The sequence below is a fragment of the Corapipo altera genome, unplaced genomic scaffold (genome assembly GCF_003945725.1).
Source record: "Corapipo altera isolate COAL_440 unplaced genomic scaffold, ASM394572v1 61286, whole genome shotgun sequence".
NCBI lineage: Eukaryota > Metazoa > Chordata > Aves > Passeriformes > Pipridae > Corapipo > Corapipo altera.
Window position 1 is genome coordinate 1,993,752 of NW_020884907.1, and position 18,630 is coordinate 2,012,381.

Here is an 18,630-nt window from a genome sequence, read left to right on the forward strand (position 1 = left end):
GGACCATTCTACTGGGGGAAAATTCTTTCTGCTGGCCTCATAAATGTAAATGTCTCTTTTGGTCTTCTGATCTTCAAACAGTGGAGAAGAAAATGTCACTTTTTTTTTTTGAGCAGTAGGTGCTGAAGTAAGTTGTAGAAACCTTGAACAGTATCAAGACAAATGGTTAACTATGACAATGTACTCTGAGAGATGTTGAGGTATGCCCAACAGACATAATGACTAGTTCACACTGGTCACATTGGTCTTTGAATATTACTCAGATTAATGCAGTTTGGTGGAAATTTGTTTCCCTTAAATTAAAGAAATTATAGCACGTTGAGTTCAATGTAATTCTAGGTTGGAGGTACTTAATAATAACAACTAGAATGTACTACTGTTGCTTTTTTGTAAGCCTAGATAACATCTTTTGATTTAGAAACAATTAGAAATATTTCTAATTGTGACGACAGTGGCAACAATATACAGAATATTTTCTAGTTGTTAATTGAATGCATTATCATCAAACTGTACTTACTCAGATAGCCAAAGATAGTTTAAGCAGCCTCTAAATTTATTACCAGATTACTGCCCTGAGAACAAATACTGCTTGAAAACCTTGGCCCCTTTCACCTTAGTGAAGCAGAGCAGAGTGCTGGCAGCTGTAGTTAGTGCCACCCATATTCTCGTCAGGACTGTCAGCTCCTTTTGACTTGCTCTTCCTGGATCGGTTTTCTGCCTGTGCCTTTGTGATCTCACCTTGCTACTTCCAGCTTAGTGCAGCTAAACCTCATGGCTAAATAAGAGGTGTGGTTATACTATTAGGTCTTTCCCATGTGTGTCCTGTTGCTTTTGGTCTCAGGCTTGTGATACTTGGATCCAAACATTCATGGTTATAGCAACAGCTACCCATGTGTGGGGATTGTGTGAAACCCAATATAAACCAAAATGAGTGATATTAGTGGTATGTCTTGTTTTCATGTTGAAATTTTTGATATGGTTGTCCTCCAAAATAGTTTTATCCAAAACTGTGTCTTCTTTGTTTGTTTGGGAGCAGGAGGTGTGGATACTTTAGAGTTCAGACCTTTGCTCTTGAAGTCAAACGCACATCATAAAAATTATTTAAATTAATTTGTGAAATTTCAAGTGTTGTGAATTATTTACATTTATTTGAGAAGTCCTGTGCAACAGTTTCTGTCATGAAATTAAGTAAAACATGTAGCAGTTTTGTCAATAGTATTTGTAGAACAACATAAATAGCTTCTAAGAAAGGAAATGAGAATAATTAAGTCTTTTATCGACTATATTTAACTGAGTTAAAATTAAATGCATTTATTGAGGGATTGTAATTTAATATTTATCTATATTGGGCCTACCATAGTGAGGTCATGCTTTTTGACAGTGTAAGCTTTAAACAGCAGTTAAATACAGGTTCTTGATTATAAAGTGTCTGTAAAAGCACGTAGGTAGACACAGTCATTTTGCTGCTCTGACTGACAAAAATACTCAAGAATTGCCTGGACTGTGGTAATTGTTTACAAAACAAAAGCACGTGTTAAGCACTTGAAGGTTACAAAACACTTTAACAAGGAATTTGGAGTGATATATGGGATAAACTAGCATTTAAATCTTTCTAGATAATGCGATTTGCTCAACAACAACTTAAGTACTTGGGGAAAAATGAGCAGGGATCCTTTAAATTTCTTAAAAATTTGCTTTTTACAATGGGATAGCAGTTTTTATACTTGTAGTTTTCTCTGTATTTTTTTTTAATGAGTTGCACTTCAGTAGCCAATGATTTGCATACAATGTGATAGATGAAGTATAGTGATATGAAGAATGTGCAGGTACTCTAATCAGTTTGTGGAGGAAAGTCTGCCTGCAGCCTGCATGGCAGGTTTTACTTTATTTACAGCAGAGAGGTGGTGGTGCTTGTTTAGTTCTGTGCCATTCATATCTTGCTCAATTTGTTCAGCTAGCAGCAAAGCAGCGTGTTTCAACCTGGAGGAAGGATCTGAGTGCAGAGGAGAAACCAGATCCTTTCCTGATCCACCATTTTACCTTTTCTAGTATATGGAATGACTCGTACAAGGTTAAGATAATACATCTTCTGCAAAAGCTTGAGGTTGCACACCTCTCCCTGAGCACTCTTACACAGTTGCAGAGGCTGTAGAAGGCATTCTGTGGCAGATGGTAACTGGGCCAGCTGCTGCATTTACTGCTGTTTCCACTGCATATCTACTTTGGATGAAAGCCACTCTTATTTTTGCTGCCTTTTCACTAGTCATCCTCCAAAATATTTGTGGATGGTTAGGGTTGATTTTGTATACAAATAGAGTAATCCATAATTCCTGTCTTACTTGGGTGCATTGGAACGTGCAGTCATCCTTTCCTTTGCAAGACAGCCCAGGCAAAAAAGGTGAGGAGGGCTGTGGTGTATAGCCAGAGCCAGCAGTCCTCTGCTTTGCTTGTCTCTAAACTCAGCGCCAGACAGCCAAATGGCATAAAAGAAGTTGGATAGAATAGGACATTAGTCAAATATTAGGCAACAGGGTGATGCTGCTGTATAAAGGTAACAGGGAACCCTGGATGGAGAAACAGTAGTGTCAGACTGTGTACATCTAGACTGCTGTAAGCCTCAGTAAGGGTGTGTAGGTTTGTGCTGACTGTAGGATTACTGTGATAGCTGTGACATTAGTTTTGTTAACTCCTCAGAATTACAGAATTGCAGAATACTCTGAGTTGGAAGGGACCTACAAGGGTCATCGAGTCCACCTCTGAAGTGAATGGCCCCTATAGGGATTGAACCAACAACCTGGACATAATTAGCGCCAGACTCCAACCAACTGAGCCAATTCTCAACCAGAATGGACAATATTTTAGTGAAAAGCTTAGCAAAGTGATTATATATTAGACAATATTTGCAACAGATGCATTAATCATAAAATACTACTTTGAGGAGAAAAAGGTATTGCTAGGTTACTTTTAATATTGACACACTACCTGAAGGCCAAGAACAATGAGTATGTTTGGGGGAAGATATTTTTTCTTGGCTGAGTTAGTTTGTTTTAACCTCTATATTATTCTTCATGTCTTCTGCTTTTCTCTCTTGCCTGAAGCATTTTTTCCATCCATATTCTCTTACTTCCTCCAGCCTTGACAGCGCTATGATTTTGTTCCATATATGCATTTGGTGAAATGCTATTTGGATTATTTTTTTAAATTTAAACATACCTGATCACCAGTTCTGAGGGACTTAGCACTATTAGTACTTACCTAAGTTGTTGAGGTCCATAATCAGATTTCAGACTTTTTTTCCATCTGTCATGCCTGCAAAAAGATCCTGCAAAGGTTTTATTAGATGTGCTTAAGGAAGATGGTGACACAGAATACTGCTGCATTTCCTGTTAAAATATTCTGCTTTCAGTAGCATGTCTGTGACAGCACAAATATCAGCATGGAAATCTTTCTTTCAATACAGGTCCAGCTGCAGACCTGTATACCCTTTTCAATGTAACTTTGTGTTCCTCTACAACCATTGCAGAAATGTATGGATGACTCTATTACGTTCTTTCAGTGTCTTTTTTTCTTTGTGCTTTAGTTATTTCTGAGAGATTACATAAAAGGAGATTTTTCTTATCTACAGTAAAATGTAAATGTAATCAATTCTGACTGAAGAACATTTTAAATTGACTTTCTTCTGAATCCTGTTCAGTAAGTCCAGTTCTTGCAGCATGATACTATTCTCCCTGTTGATTTGAAAAATATTCAAGCCAGCTGGCCTGTTGCTGTGAATATTATTTCTTGGAAAGGAGAGAGTAGTGAAAGGACACAGATCATTTACTCTTAAATCTGTGTTCAAGCAGAAGCAAAAGTTAGTCCCTCTGGATTTCTATTGGTGCAAGGGGAGGAAAGAGACTGCTAACCTGAGACACAGTCATTGAAGGAGATGATTCACAAGCAAAGAGAGGCTCTAGGAGGCTCTCGGTTTGAGACAATTTGGAGGTGCAGAGACCTTGAATTGAAGTCTCCTTCCTCTGATTCAATACCCCTGCTTCTCTCCAATACAGAGAGAGAGAGAGAGAAAGAGAGATATCAAATATACCCAGATGTAAGTGAAAAAATCCCACAAAACTCTTTATCAAGAAGAATGCTAAACAATACTGATAAGACTGGATTGAGCTAACCAGAAAAATTCCCAAGCCCCCCCCCCCCTGGACCAAAATGAGATGGTAGATGCCCCCCCCCCCCCCCCCCCCCCCCCCCCGATTAAAACCTGGTAGGAATGCTTTGGAGGGTCAGGCTGCAGTGCTGGCACAGGCAATTGGAGCAGGGCTGCGACTGGAAGGACCCACAAGACACTAGCTGGGTCCAGTGGTGAGACCTGGTCACTGTAACTCCCATGGTGGTTGCACTCCTGATCCACTAAGGTGGTGCTGGTGGTGGTAGGGGCCTGGCTGGTACAAGTCCCATGGAGTGAGGAAAGGAGACCCTTGACCAACTGAGTGAAGTCCAAGTGTGATCTTTTACTGGGCTCAGGGTAGGTGGGAACACCTCTGGTACCTCCCCTGGGTCAAGGAGTTCTTCACTGGATGATTAATGCTGGATCACAGGACATTTCAAGAGTCTTTGACATCTTCTAAGCACAGATGGATCCATTATGGCCATCAGTAGAGACGAATATCTTCAGGCCGTGTGAGTTGTCCTGATGTCTCCCCAGGGGAGCACCCAGCTGGTAGCCTGAGGTGGTAGGTGCGCACGCCCTCTGAGTGGACCTCTGAGTCATCAGCCTTCCAGACTTTTCACACTGGTGGATACATCCTTCTCCTAGGAGAGTACTACCCTTATCTTAAGTCCCTTTCCACAGTCTAAATTAGTAGATATATTTGGAGAAAAGAGAAAAGAAAAGGTGGATACCAGTGTCTTTGTGCAACTCAGGACAGAGAGAGAGGCAAAATGCAGATGGACATAGGGTGGTTTGAATGGGGCATGCAACACAAGCAGTAACAGGACAATATTCCAAAGAGCAGTAAGTGTGTCTCCATTCTCCGGGTCACTCTCCACCATCCTAAAGAAGCTGCTTTGTTTCTTGAAGGTAAATGTGGCAGTGAATATAAACGAGACCCTCCTGGGATGATGGAAAACGGAGAATCCTTTATTAATGGCTGAACAAGTCCTTGCATTTGAAAAAAGCACGGTAACAAAACATGGGGGGGCCAGCACAGTCCTGTCCAATCACTTTAAAACTTCTTCCCGGGACACTTCTAATTGGTCATCTTTTTGCAGGTTTCCATCAGAACTTCAACCCCCAGCGTACACCACGACCATTACGCAACAAGCATCCCGTATGAACTAGCTCGTAACCCCAACCATCCACTGTTTTTATTAATTAAAACAAAACTGAAACCATACAAAACAATACAACTTAGCACTTAAACTTTAAAACAGCCTTATTATGAGCACTTATTAAACCAAGAACTTGTCTTTAAAATCTTTATTAAGACTACCTCTCCTCATAAAAAAACAAGGGTTATAATGTTAAATTTGAGGAAACCAAGATTTATAATATTAGATCTAAGGAAACCAGGGTTTGCAAATTTGCTTTAAATCTAAGGGTTATGTATGTAACTAAAATTGAGCATGCTAAGCCTTTAAGAAAATAAAATAATGTAATTGCATCTTAAAAAACATAAATAAGTTAAAAAATTCACATTCTTACTAACTCAAACGTTCACACACACATCTGCACACACCTGGCGGCCTCCCATTCAAACCATCACACACACGACCTCAAAAACCCTATCCTTATGCATTTTAACCATAAAACAAAGATTTAACAGCAACTTAGTTTCCTATTTCTTTGGTCTCCAGTATGTCAATTGGCATGTCTAAAAAATATCTCACCTGACTTGACAAAGAGGTGATCTCTAGTATATCAATTGATATGTCTGTGTGGCCTGATAACGAGGCAATGTAAGGCCTCACATACCGAGAGGGAACCCACTGCAGCTGGGTGCCTGTGGACACAGATGCATACCCCCTTGCTGCAGTGGTTGTCTCCATCAGGCAGTAGTGACAATAGAGAACAACTCCTGCAGCAGGACAATTTCTCCCAGATTTGTGGAGGAAAAGGCTACCCCAGGACCTCCTGCATTCAGCTGATGAAGTCCTCCCTCTTCACCTGAATGTCCAGGTTGGTGATGTAGTCACTCTCCTGGAGTCTGGGCTTGGCTTTCTGAACAATCAAATCCATCCAGTCACTGAGGGAGCTCTGCAGGTGCTCCTGTGTTACGCTTTGGTAACTCATCAGCAGCAAACTCAAGTACTGCAGCATCTTATCCCACCTTTACCATGTTGCTGTTTCATCCTCGAAATGCAGTAGCACAGAGCAGTGGTTCAGGAAATACAGGGTCATCTCTAGAGACATGGATGAGGTTGAGGGCACATCACAACTGTGCTGGAACAACAGCTCTAGCAGTCTGCAGTGCAGGAGCTGGCTCTCCATGGTGTTTAATAAAGCATCCCTTTGGCTTCTCAGGGGGACATTCAGTATAAATGCGAATATCTCATCTGCAGTCTTACGGGAGCTCCAGGTGGGAGATCTGTCCACTTCCACTGTGATGGACAACATCCACTGGAGCAGGAGCATCACCTTTTGGACAAAGAAAGCTGCTGGACCTTGTATGCTGGCCAGACTTGGTGCAGATGAGCTGTGTTCAACCCTGGCTTCTGCTGAAGAGGAGGGAGTTTCTTGCGGCTGCTCCTGGGACTGGCAGAACCCTACTCCTGTAATAGCTGCAACCAACCATTTGACCACTTCCTTAATATTGTTGAAGCACATGTCACACAAAAGTACTTTCTTGGCAATCAACTTCTGCAGCAGGTGCAACCTCAGATTCTTCTGCAAGTCATCTCCAGGGTCTGCACCACGTACTGCAGGAAGAGGAGCTGACTGGGGGGCTTTTCCCTATCCTCCATGATGAATTTCAGCAGCATCCAGTCCCATCCCACTGTGGCAGCATTGGCTGGATGGAGCATTTGGATCTTCAGCAGCAGCATGTAGGTGTCCTTCAAGATCTCCTCTTCATGGACATTCAACAGGACCTGTCTGATCAGGTGGGACATGATATCTTTGGGGGGACAGTGCTGGCAGGAGATGAATCCATTCAGGAGATGCAAGGTGCCCTTCAGAAATTCTCCATGGTGGTGCACACCATACTCAGCTTCCCTCTGGGGATGAGCTCAGGTTTCTGCTTGTGCTGGTTTAAAAGTTAACCAGCAGGGGAAAATGAACTCAAAAGAGAGACCACAAGTCAGAATAACAATTTATTAAAAACAACACAACAAGTATGATTATACAGACAAACAACTGAATTCAATCCACAAAAACCCAAATGTACAACCCAGTACCCTGGGATATGAACAAGCGGTGTTCCCCGGGCCCCCCTGAGTCCAAAGTAAAGGGGGGAGCGGAAAAAAAACCTGCTGGTGGGAGAGCTATTGCAGTCCAGTTGAGGATGGTGCTCTCAGTCTGGTTGAGAGCGGTGAGCTGTAGTCAGGTTGAAAGCGGTGAGCTGCAGTCTTCCTCTGGATCCCACGACTGGAGAGAGAGCAAGGTTCTGAAACTCCAGGTTTATATATTCTCCAGCTCAGGCAGCAATGCTTAGCCCCTCCCCCAGAGTGGGGAATTCCATAAAAGGATGTTCAGTCCTTCCCTCAGAGTGGGGAATTCCATAAAAGGGTATGAGGGTGCTCAGTCAGGGAATTCCACAAAAGGGCATGAGGACAGGAGCATGGCGGGGGGGCACCTCGCAAGCCTCTACTGACAACAGTTTCTGGGAAATGGCATGGAGGGCTATAGAATACACAGTTTTGGGCTACACCCATCCAATGATGAATCGGTCCCAGCTGTTCTAACTAGGACACTGCTGTGTTTCCCTATTGGATGTTATGCCTTGGAAGAAGATGTGCTGGACTCCATGCCTCCCGATACTGTGCAGTTGGTCCAGCCAGGCCTAGCTGTCAGCATCGCTCCTGGCTGGGGTCACTTGCTGGGTTGGTTCATGTGGTAGTAAGTCACTTGTTTCCAGCAAAGACCCTTCCCTGGGCTTGTGTGAAGGGTTGGGGCAGGGATCAGCCTTGGGGGGAGGTCCCTTTCCTGGCAGAGGTGGGGAGGCTGTTCCTCTGGGCCATCAGCTTTCCAGCTGCTATTGCTGCCCAGGCTGGGGGGCACTGAGTCCTGCTGCATGCTGGGCAGGGAACCCAGGTCACTGTTAAAGCTGGTAGTGCTGCATTCCTGCTTCGAGCTGGAGGAGCTGTGGCAGTTAGAGGCAGGTGAGAGGCAGCTCCTGTTCTCCACTTCTAATTGGTCATCTTTTTGCAGGCTTCCATCAGAACTTCAACTCCCAGTGTACACCATGACCATTATGCAACAAGCATCCCATATGAACTCGCTCGTAACCCCATAGCAAAGACAAGGGTTATTTTGGTGAGCAAGGTGGGATGATAGAGACTGTTTCACACCTGAGATGCCCTCAGGGTATTACTTATTGTCACACATGGGTCACAACCAACCCATGAAGGCTGACTGGCTGTGTGTGTGCCTCCATGTTCAGCTGTGCACATTTGGATCTCATCTGTGGTCTGAGTTACACTGTCTTCCACTATGCAAACTGTGTTTTCTGTGACTCTGTTACACAAATAAATTGTTCTGACACCTTGAAAGAGTGGTTAGCTATTTTCCTGTCCTTGATTATCTCTGCAGGAGGAAAGTCAAAAGCCAGAACACTCCAATTACATCAATTTTACAGCATCTCGATGTGTCTGAGTTACTAGTTACTGGTTTAACTCCCTTGCAGGATGTGTATACTGTATTCTGAGTTTTCAAACTCACAGGTTTATAATGTTTCTGTCCCTAACAGAAGCATCATTATTCTTACCCCACTTTGGTGAAACTTTGTACTTACTTGCATACACGCCAGGTAAGCACATTATCACCAGCCATCTCTGCAGTGCTCCCTGGTAAAACCTTTGAATTCTAGCTTATTGACTGCAGACAGCACTGGTAGTCAGAGCTCCTCAGGAACTTTTTGATTTCCCTAGCCCTTTAATTAATAATTTATTTTTCTCCTTATTCATATCCATTATTTTTTCTAGGCAGTATTATTTTGGTTTAAGATTAATTTGAAAGGTGTGATTTAGCTGAAAACAATTGTGAAAAAGAAGGAGGGCATGACTCCAAAAACTACTTGTGTCACCAAGTGCAGTGTTTATTTTGGCTTTCTTTGCTTACTAATTATCTATTTCATAATGGATCTCAAAACTTTTTGTTATGTTTCATTCTTCCTTTTTATCACAGTTTACAAGCCAAAGTAGGTGACAGGATGTTTGACTTTTCTTTATAAAGTTTCATCTTTTTTAAAGCTGTTACATTTAATTAAAAAAAAAAGTCAATGTGTTCTGACTTAAAGCTGTACTCATAAGCGAAAGTTTGGTTAAAACTATCAAACTATCTAGCTGTTGCTATGAAAAATTTCTAGCTCCTGTTTAGAGGTAAAAAAATATTTCCTTTAACTGTATTTTAAACATTATAAATAGATGTGGTACAGCTTTGTGAAAGAAGAAGTGAGTAATCTTGTGTCATGGTTTGAGATAGCCCCAAAATTCCAATTCCCTAGTCCTAGCCCCCCTCCCACATCTCAACCCAATGTGAGATGGGTTTTTCCAGACAAAACACAACCAGACTCAGAATGGGGAAAGGGAATATATTACAATGACTGTACAAATAAATACTATAACACATTATACACACGATCACAACTATCTCTACCATGACATATAGTATTTACAATGGATCAGATCTCTTCTCCCCTCCAAATAAAAGTCCAGGAGGGAAAGAAGGACAGATCCCTTCCAGTCCCAAGCAGGAGTCTCTTCTAAGGCAGCAGGTCTCCTCATCTCATGCATGCAGCAGTAACTGGATTGTTGTAGTTGGATCTCTGTTCAATACACACAAGGGGGTCTCCAAGCCCCTCGGCTCTCCTTCGGTCCAAGCGAAGGCCTCACCTGTGGGCTGCCAGCAGGGACCAGACTCGCGTCACCACAGGTATATCACGAAATGCAGGGGCATCTTCGTTAAAGTCCCTTCCTCAGGGATTCAAATTCCCCTTTGCAGAGTTCCGTGCTCTGTCTCAAGGCAGCGGGGGGGGGGGGGGGGGGCGAAGCCCTCCTCCACATTCCTTTCCGTCCCGGTCCAGCTTCCCAGGACACTCTGAGCTTCTCAGCTCCTCTCTCTCTCTCTCTCTCTGGTGCTGCATGTCCAAAACTGCTCTCCAAAATAGGAGTCCATCTCCCTCTTTTTCTCAGAGGGATCAAAGGAGTTTGGGGGGGTCTAGTATCAGTTCTTACCCCCAGAACTCCGTAGCTCTGCTGCTAGCTTCTGCTGCTTCTCCGGTTCAGGTCTTATCAGTTGGCTTTTAGCCATAACCTCTGGACGCTGCTGCTGCTTCTACTCTGTCTCTGCTCACTCACGGTGGAAAACATCCCCCAGCTCACAGCTATAGACACATAGTCCAGCTTAACACTGTTCCAAGTCTCTGTAGCCCCCAGTTGGGGCTGGGGGGCCCCAGAGGCCCCGAGGGGCTCTGGGCCCCTTTCCTCGTGGTTCTACAACATGGCCACCTCACCTACTACTAAACTACAACTCTTCTCTTCCGTTTGCTTGTGGTATGTTTACATTTCTGTAGGAGCGCCCATTGGACAGGACTTCAAAACTTCCAGGGGTTTCCACCCCTTGGGGTCTACCACTTTTCTTAGCCTCTGGGGGAAAACAAGATTCGAACCACTACATCTTGTTTGTTTCTGCTCTCTCCCTCCTCTGCAATTTTTGGAAAGCTGCATTAGAATGGGATTTTGGGTCTTCAGAAGACAGGAAATAATACCAATTAAAAAAAATAGCAATAGGAACAACACACTTTCTGGACTCTATGCTGCCTGTTCCATAAATATCTGACTTTCTAGATGGCTGGCAAAACAGCCTGTGATGTCTTCCAAGTGAGTTAAGAGAAATCTCAGTTGTAACTCTGCAAACCCATTCAGCATTTCAGACCCAATATTGCTCTTCTTTAACGTGGTATCAGGCAAGAGATCGTCTTGTGATACGGTGTGATAAATCCACTCACAGAAATTTAGTACTCTGCTTGAAAGTATTAGGATATTTGTTTTCTCACATTCCAGAGGGAAACATAGATCTTTATCTGATGTTGTTCTCAACATCTGTTTCAAATATTTTTTGAGAGAGTTCTCTCTATTTTTATGGTAGCTTGTAATGATTAACATTTCATACATGGATACTTTTATGACAGTAAACGAAGGGATAATATGGCTATATAAGACTATGTCAGCTGCTGTTAAAAGCTGTAGCTTGGGGTGTGAGGTGTTTTTCCAAAGCTGCTGTCTGACCTTGATTTGTGGTCATAGATGAAATGTTTAATCTCCCTAAACTTCATGACCCCTCAGTCATTCAGCATTAGGCAATATTTTGTAGCACTGAAACATCTTCCCGCAATCCTCTAGGTTTAATTTATTAATTTTCTTCCTTCCACTTAGAAGAATATTGATCAATGGCATTTATTTACCAACAGGATAGACACATCTAGATTTCCGAAGATTTACAAATGCTGTACTTGTTCCCATTTCTAGAGCATTCAGTGTTGTCATCGATCAGTAACACTAATGCCTTTTTCAATGTAGTCATTTTTATATGATAAACCTCACTGGAGCCTCTCAAGAGTGGAAAGGTATTTTTCATATTGCTCTGCATTCAACTTCTATTGAAAGCAGAGGATGATACTGCCTGCAGAAACTCCAAATGTTTCACAGAGAATAAGAAGCATCCTTCATTTTAAGTTGAAGAAACTGAATGAAAGAAGTCCAGCATGGAGACCAACCATAGGAGGAAAGTCCACATTCTTGACACACCTGTGTAATTTCCAGCCATCACTTCTAATGTTAACTTACTCTTTTTTGTTAACCACCACAGAGAGAGACAATGTCTGTCCTAACTTTTCCTTGCTGGACTTTAGATTCACAATTTAATTTCCCCTCTACTAGAGATTTTTATTAGTATTCTTCTGTAAGGAGATAGTGATTTAATTTATATTTGTTTGGTCAAATTCATTTTCTACGCAGTCTGAACTTGTAGCAGCTGCTAGTGTTTACTGAAAGTAGAGCTGAGTCTTTTTCAACAGAAATTATTCTTTTACCATATGTACAATTTCAACGATGTTGTTTTGGTCAATAAAACCTCCAAACAACTCTTTAAAATAATAAACATCTTTATCAGTGAAGAATTTTAATATTTTAAAGTTTTTGTTTTGAAATTACTTTAAACAGCTTATTTCATGTATCTAAAGGGAATTTTTAGTATATAAGAATGCATTTGTTTGCAAACCTCTTCTTGTTACCACAAGATGTCTCTGTCCTTGCATTCCCTATAAATAATCATGCTATGTTATTAAGTCACATACGTAAGAGAGGAAGCTCAGTGGAATTTGAAAGATATTGTAAAACAGAAACAATCTTCAGGTTTTAATTTTCTCTCAATCATTTCTGAGCTATAAATTAGCACATATTCAGAGTGTTACTCCCTGAAATTATTATCTAACTGTCTAGGAACCTTAAACATAGTCTCTCCTCAGATTTAGAAGGTAGTAGCTTAGTTTTGTTTTAGTCTGCACTTTTATAAGGGGTATTTCTAGATCTATGCTGCAATGACAGTCTTTTATTCGAATAAACTGAAATAAAGCAATCGGAATGAGTAAATAGGAAACAAGATTGAAGACATTACAGACAAAAAAGTGTTTTAAACAATAGCAAAAACCAATGGGGCAAAGAGAGAAAAACTGCTAAATTGCATGATCAAATTCTGAGGAGCACTTTGGAGAAAAAGTATGATTGCTTTAGTTATCTCATAACATGAACTCTGTCTCTCTCCTATAGCAAAGCCTTAAAATTCATGGACACAGTATCCATTTGTTTTCTTTCTCTTTTCCCTTCCCTCTCAATCATCATTTTTCATGACATGCTCCTTCTCTGTCAGCTGGGACAAACACACTGTAATTAATGCTCACTGTGGGGCTGTGCTTGGAAGAATATAATTTGGAGTGAAGGGGAAGGTACAGTAGCTCCCACCATCCACACTTAGGGAAGGCAACTTTGCATCACTGCCTGCTTCCCATTGACTGCTATTCCTGGGTATAACGTATTTACAATTCAATGGCTTTAGTTTTATGAGGCTTAGTTTAACTATATAACAATTTGTGAAGTTTAAGACATCTGTGTATTGAAATCTCTCTTTAAGTGGATCAAATACGCTTCCTAAGCTACATAAAATAGCTTTACAGCCACTGAAGAAAAATAAAGCCAAGTGTCTGACTATAGTTTTTTTGAATGCCAGTGCCGTTGGAAAAAACCCTGACCTTTCTACTGCCTACATCTGTCAGGAGAACTACCTAAAGCCACATGAAAGAAAAGAAGTGTCTTCCAACTTTACCTTTGGCTCCATTCCAAGTCTTAGATTTGGCACTCAAGCCCCAGGGTGAGAAGTGCTTCTCAACCTCTGGCCTTTTAGACTTCTGTGCAGAGGGGGAAGGATGCAGCTCTGAGCTTAAATGCTGCAGCAATCAGGTTTTCTTTGTATAATGCGTGAGGCCTGGAATATGTTAAGAGTGTTCAAGAGTTCTGAGAATATGGGTTTTCCTCTCTATGCTAATCAGACATTCAGAAAAAAAAAGCCACTTTCTCAGAATTTGATACTCATAACTGTTTAAAACCTTAGCAAATACCATGGTATGTGTATACTCTAAATGTCAACCATTTTTTTTTCTGAGGAGATTGGATTTTTGCAGGAGAGAGTGAAGAATATCAACTGTAGCCTAGTGACCCTTAACTCATTGAGCTTAGTAGCGGATGTGTGTAGCTTCTAATCAATGGTTTTGGGAAGAACAGCTTTGAACCATGGAAAGTATTTTAGGGGAGCAAAGCCTCCATCATTTTGCTTTTTTAAATTTGGCTTCATTGACTTCTAAATGAAACTTGATCTCCTGCCAGATATTTTTTTGTGGGTGTTTATTGGTTCTTGGGGGACTTAAAAATTTACTACAATCAGTTTCTTTAGTTTTCACCTTTTGTTTACCTTCTCTATCTCTAATCTCTACTGCTGTCTGGCTTGTCTTTAAAAATCATACCCTTGGCCAACCTGAGCAATCTTTCTATATTGATTCTCTACCTTGTCTTGCCGGTAGTGCTTCTTAATATTCTCACTCATTTAAATAGCTTCATCAGCATTGATTTATTAGTTTTAGTGGTATTATAAGGGTTGCTCCCAGATGATATCCCATCAACTAAGAAACCAGGAAAAAAATCTGTTTATGCTGTGCTGTTCATCAAAATATTGTCCTCTAAAGCCCTAGAAGAGCTTTGAAGATCCTCTATCTAAGCAACTGCAAGCAGGCAGGTGATGGTTGAAGCTGGACAAAAGAGATCTGACTCATAGCTATTTCTTTTCTACCAGATTTGTCTTTTCAACTCCTGAGACCGAGCAGTGCCTGATGTATTTTGTATGTGAACTTTCACCAAGGGAGAGCTGGTTTAAGCTATCTTTTTGCTTAATTGCTTGACCAACACCAGATGCCTGTAATAATTCTCTTGTACTCCAAGCTTATGATGTAAATTTAAACCCATTTAAAAACATATAAAAGGAACCATTATTCTGCCAAACTTTCTCTAAGAATCAGTGAAGATATGTACTGGGAACGAAAGACTCATTCATGCTTTGTTCGAATCTGGAAATGCATATTGTTAAATGGCTGTTCTTTTCATTTGAACTCCATGTGTTTTATCTGCTTTCAGTATTTTGGTCAATCTGCTGATGCCAGATTCTGTCCAGCCAGAGCAGTAGAAAGGTGTGCCAAGAAGAATATTAGCAGCCTCAGGAGTTTCAGTCACCTCTGCTCCTTCTTACTTCCTATCAGAGAAACCTGCAACCGACACATTTTCCCCTCATTTCAAAGTCTTTGCTCACTGCATCTTACCAGTCTAGAAATGATCACCTTCAAGTGCTCACTCTGGCTGTTCTTCTTTTCAGGGGTTCATTACCATAGAAGAGAAAATAAAGAAACAAAGAAAAAAAAAGAGAGTACAATATGCCACATTAAAATATTAATGAATCTCTTCCTAGAGGCAAAATCTTTGGAGTCTGTGCTTTAAGATGAGCAAGAACTGCAGATAGAATGAAACACATTTATTATGTGAAAGCCTGTATTGTTGAGTTTGTCTGTAAGAAAATCTAAGTGGGAGATGTATTTTGTCAGGCCTGCATGTAACATCCTTATGATGATGAGAAAAGCTTATGTGAAACTGTCTTGAAATAAATAGGTGTTTTCTTAGAATATTCTTCCACTTTTTGGGGGATCCTAAATGTTAGCGCATTGAAAACTCAAAGCTACTCACACTGACACATGGTTAATTTTGTAAATTTACAGCCTGTAAGGCCTTGGAAAATGTGATCATCTAGTTTGAACAGTAGTAGACTAACATAATATTCTGAATTAGAAATTAAATATCAGAGGAAAAGACCTAAAGATCCTTAGCTAAAATGGCCAATCAGGGAGGTTCTATTATGATCTGTAACACAGTTTTGCACGGTGTGATCTGACTTTAAACAGCTTCAGCTTCCATTCCCTTGGTAATGTTATGTTTATGTTACTTATGTTATGTGGAGAGCATGTAAGTTTTTTTAGGTACTTACAATGTTTCACTGCTCTGTTTGAGAAGTAAAGGAGACTGAAATACTGTGATTTCTCATAAAGCCTGCTTTACAACTTAATTATTTTTGGTGGATTTTTCAATTTCCCTTTGATTTACCAACTTTCATCCAAAGTATTGACACCAACTTTGAAATTATACAGTGCTTGTGGTGGGTGATTGAAGCCCTCAGGATCTCTCTTTTTATATAATCAGGAAGACCAGTTGTCCTCTTGACCTAGGAACTGGTGCTCAGCTTTTTACTAGCTGTGATTCCTAAGTCCTATTTGGAGTTGCAACTTCTCAGCATGGTGCCCCATTGTGTAAATATTTACTGTACTCTCATATTACTTCAGTTTGGTCCAACATAAAATACACTGCTCTGTGGCAGCAAAAAAACAGTCTGTGATTTCATGCTATCCAAAGTGAAGCATTCCTACAGGATGGTGTTTTCTCTGTAATGTAACGAGCTGCCATTAATTCTTTCATCTTTTTAATTTCTGTTATTGTATTTTGTAGCCTTCTAGTTTTTAATTTGTATTTTTTTTGGTGTTATGTTCAGTAATATTCTAATCAGTATTATTATTTTCAGTATTATAATCAATATTATGTTCAGTATTATAATAAGACTATGAAGGTCTGATTATAGTACATTGATTACTTCGTGGTAGGTTGACCTTGACTGGCTGTCAGTGCCCACCAAGCCACCCTGTTACTCCCCGCTCATTGACAGCATAAGGGAGAAAAATATGACAAAAAGCTGGTGGGTTGAGATGGGAACAGGGAGGTCACTTACTAATTACTGTCACAGTCAAAATAGACTCAACTTGGGGAAATTAATCTATTACCAGTCAAAATCAGAATAGAATAATGGACAAATCTAAAACCCACCTTGACTGCCACTCACCCTCCCCTTCCAAATCTTCTACCTCCTCCCTCACTTAGCAGTACTGAGGGGTGGGGAATGGGGCTTGCAGTCATTTCATCACTCATTGTCTCAGCTGCTCCTTCCTGCTGGTGTTCTTCCACTGCTCCAATGGGAGTGGAGGCCTTCAGAAATCCGCTGTTGCAACAGGGGTCCCACATGGGGTCATAGGTCTTTGCACCACAACTGCTCCTGCATGGACTACTCTCTTTACAGGTCCACAGATGCTACCAGGACCCTGCTCCAGTGTGGGACTCCGTGGGCTGCAGGGGGACAGCTTGCCTCACCATGGTCTTCACCGGGGCTGCAGGGGAATCTCTGCTCCAGTGCCTGAAGCACTTCCTGCCTCTCTTTCTTTACTGACCTTGGTGTCTGCAGATCTGTTTCTCATAATTGTTTTTCTCACTCTTCTCTCCCGGCTCCTGCTGTGTAGGTATTTTTACCCTGTTCTTAAATGTGTTACTACGCATATGCTTCCACTGTTGCTGATGGGCTCAGCTTTAACCAGTGGCAACAGCTTCTGGCATGTTCCCATGGAAGCCACCTTTGCAACCTCCTGTTATGGAAACCTTGCAACATAAACACAATATGTACCTATTATATACTTATTGCTGGTGGCTGAGAGGCTGGACATGAGCTGGCAATGTGCACTTGCAGGCCAGAAAGCCAAACGTGTCCTTATCTGCATCAAAAGCAGTGTGCCCAGCAGGGCAAGAGACGGGATTCTCCCCCTCTGCTCCCTTCTGATGAGACCCCACCTGGAGTACTGCACCCAGCTCTGGGGTCCTCAGCATAAGAAGGATGAGTCCATAGGAGGGCCATCAAGATAATCAGGGAGATGGAGCACCTCTCGTATGAGGAAGGGCTGAGAGAACTGGCTTTGTTGAGCTTGGAATATAGAAGGCTTCAGGGTAACCTAATTGTGGCATTCTAGTACCTGAGGGGAACCTACAGGAAAGACGGAGAGTATTTACAAGAGCATGTGGTGACAGGACAAAGGGGAATGGATTAAAACTAAAAGAGTAGATTTAGATTCATTATCAGGAAGAAGTTCTTTGCTTTGAGAGTGGTGAGGCCCTGGAACTACTTGCCCAGAGAAGTTGGGGATGCCCCGTCCCTGGAAGTGTTCAAGGCTTAAAGGGCAATCAAGCTACGCTTGATCTAAGCAACCTGGTCTAGTGAGAGGTGGCCCTAGAGGTTGGAACTAGATAATCTTTAATGTCCTTTCCAACCCAAACCATTCTATGATTCTACAATTACATCAGTTGTATATGTAATATTATAAGACAAGATGTGTTTGTAGTTGTAGGGGTTTTTTTTGCCCTTTGATTAAATAATGTCTAGGTTAGTGAATCCATTATTTTGAGTTCGGTGACACTTCTCAGTTCCTTTAAATTACAGTGTGCTCCCAGACTTTTAGGAGTACTGCTATATCCAGAACATTTGAGTCCCTACAATGGGAGACAAAAAAAGACAATGTCATATTTTTGAGATTTTTCTTCCTCTGTTGGTTTCAGAGCTACTTGGCAGCCAAAGTTTCTTAAGCCATTTTACTGTTGTTTTTGCATCTTCAGTCACAGATGCTTTGAATTATCACACTATCATTTTTACAGCCCTCCATTTTCCACACTATTTTATCTGGACCCTGTGAAGGATGCTCAAACCACTATGATCGATTTGTACCAAGGGCACAGAAAGCTATAATATTGTAACAGGGCTAGCCCTTAATGGGATACTGTTTGCATCTGTTTGAAAGAGCAATTTGTTCCTTTTGCTCCCTGTTAACGTTATACTGTGAATTCCTTTGATCATTTGCTGCTTTCACTCTGGAATTCATTTCCATTTTCTAAATATGGCTTTTACTATCAGACCATTTTCCTAACTCTCTTTCAAGAGATATTTAATGTTATATTTAGTGTACA

At 41.3% G+C, this 18,630-nt stretch overlaps 1 protein-coding gene across 1 annotated transcript; it reads right to left on the reverse strand.

Moving 5' to 3' along the window:
• Window positions 1-6,112: 6,112 nt before the first annotated feature.
• LOC113951476 (SUMO-interacting motif-containing protein 1-like) lies at window positions 6,113-16,869 on the reverse strand. The gene is given in 3 exon segments (XM_027652492.1): window positions 6,113-6,894; window positions 6,897-7,209; window positions 16,735-16,869. Coding segments are annotated over 3 exon segments (1,230 nt in total).
• Window positions 16,870-18,630: the final 1,761 nt, after the last annotated feature.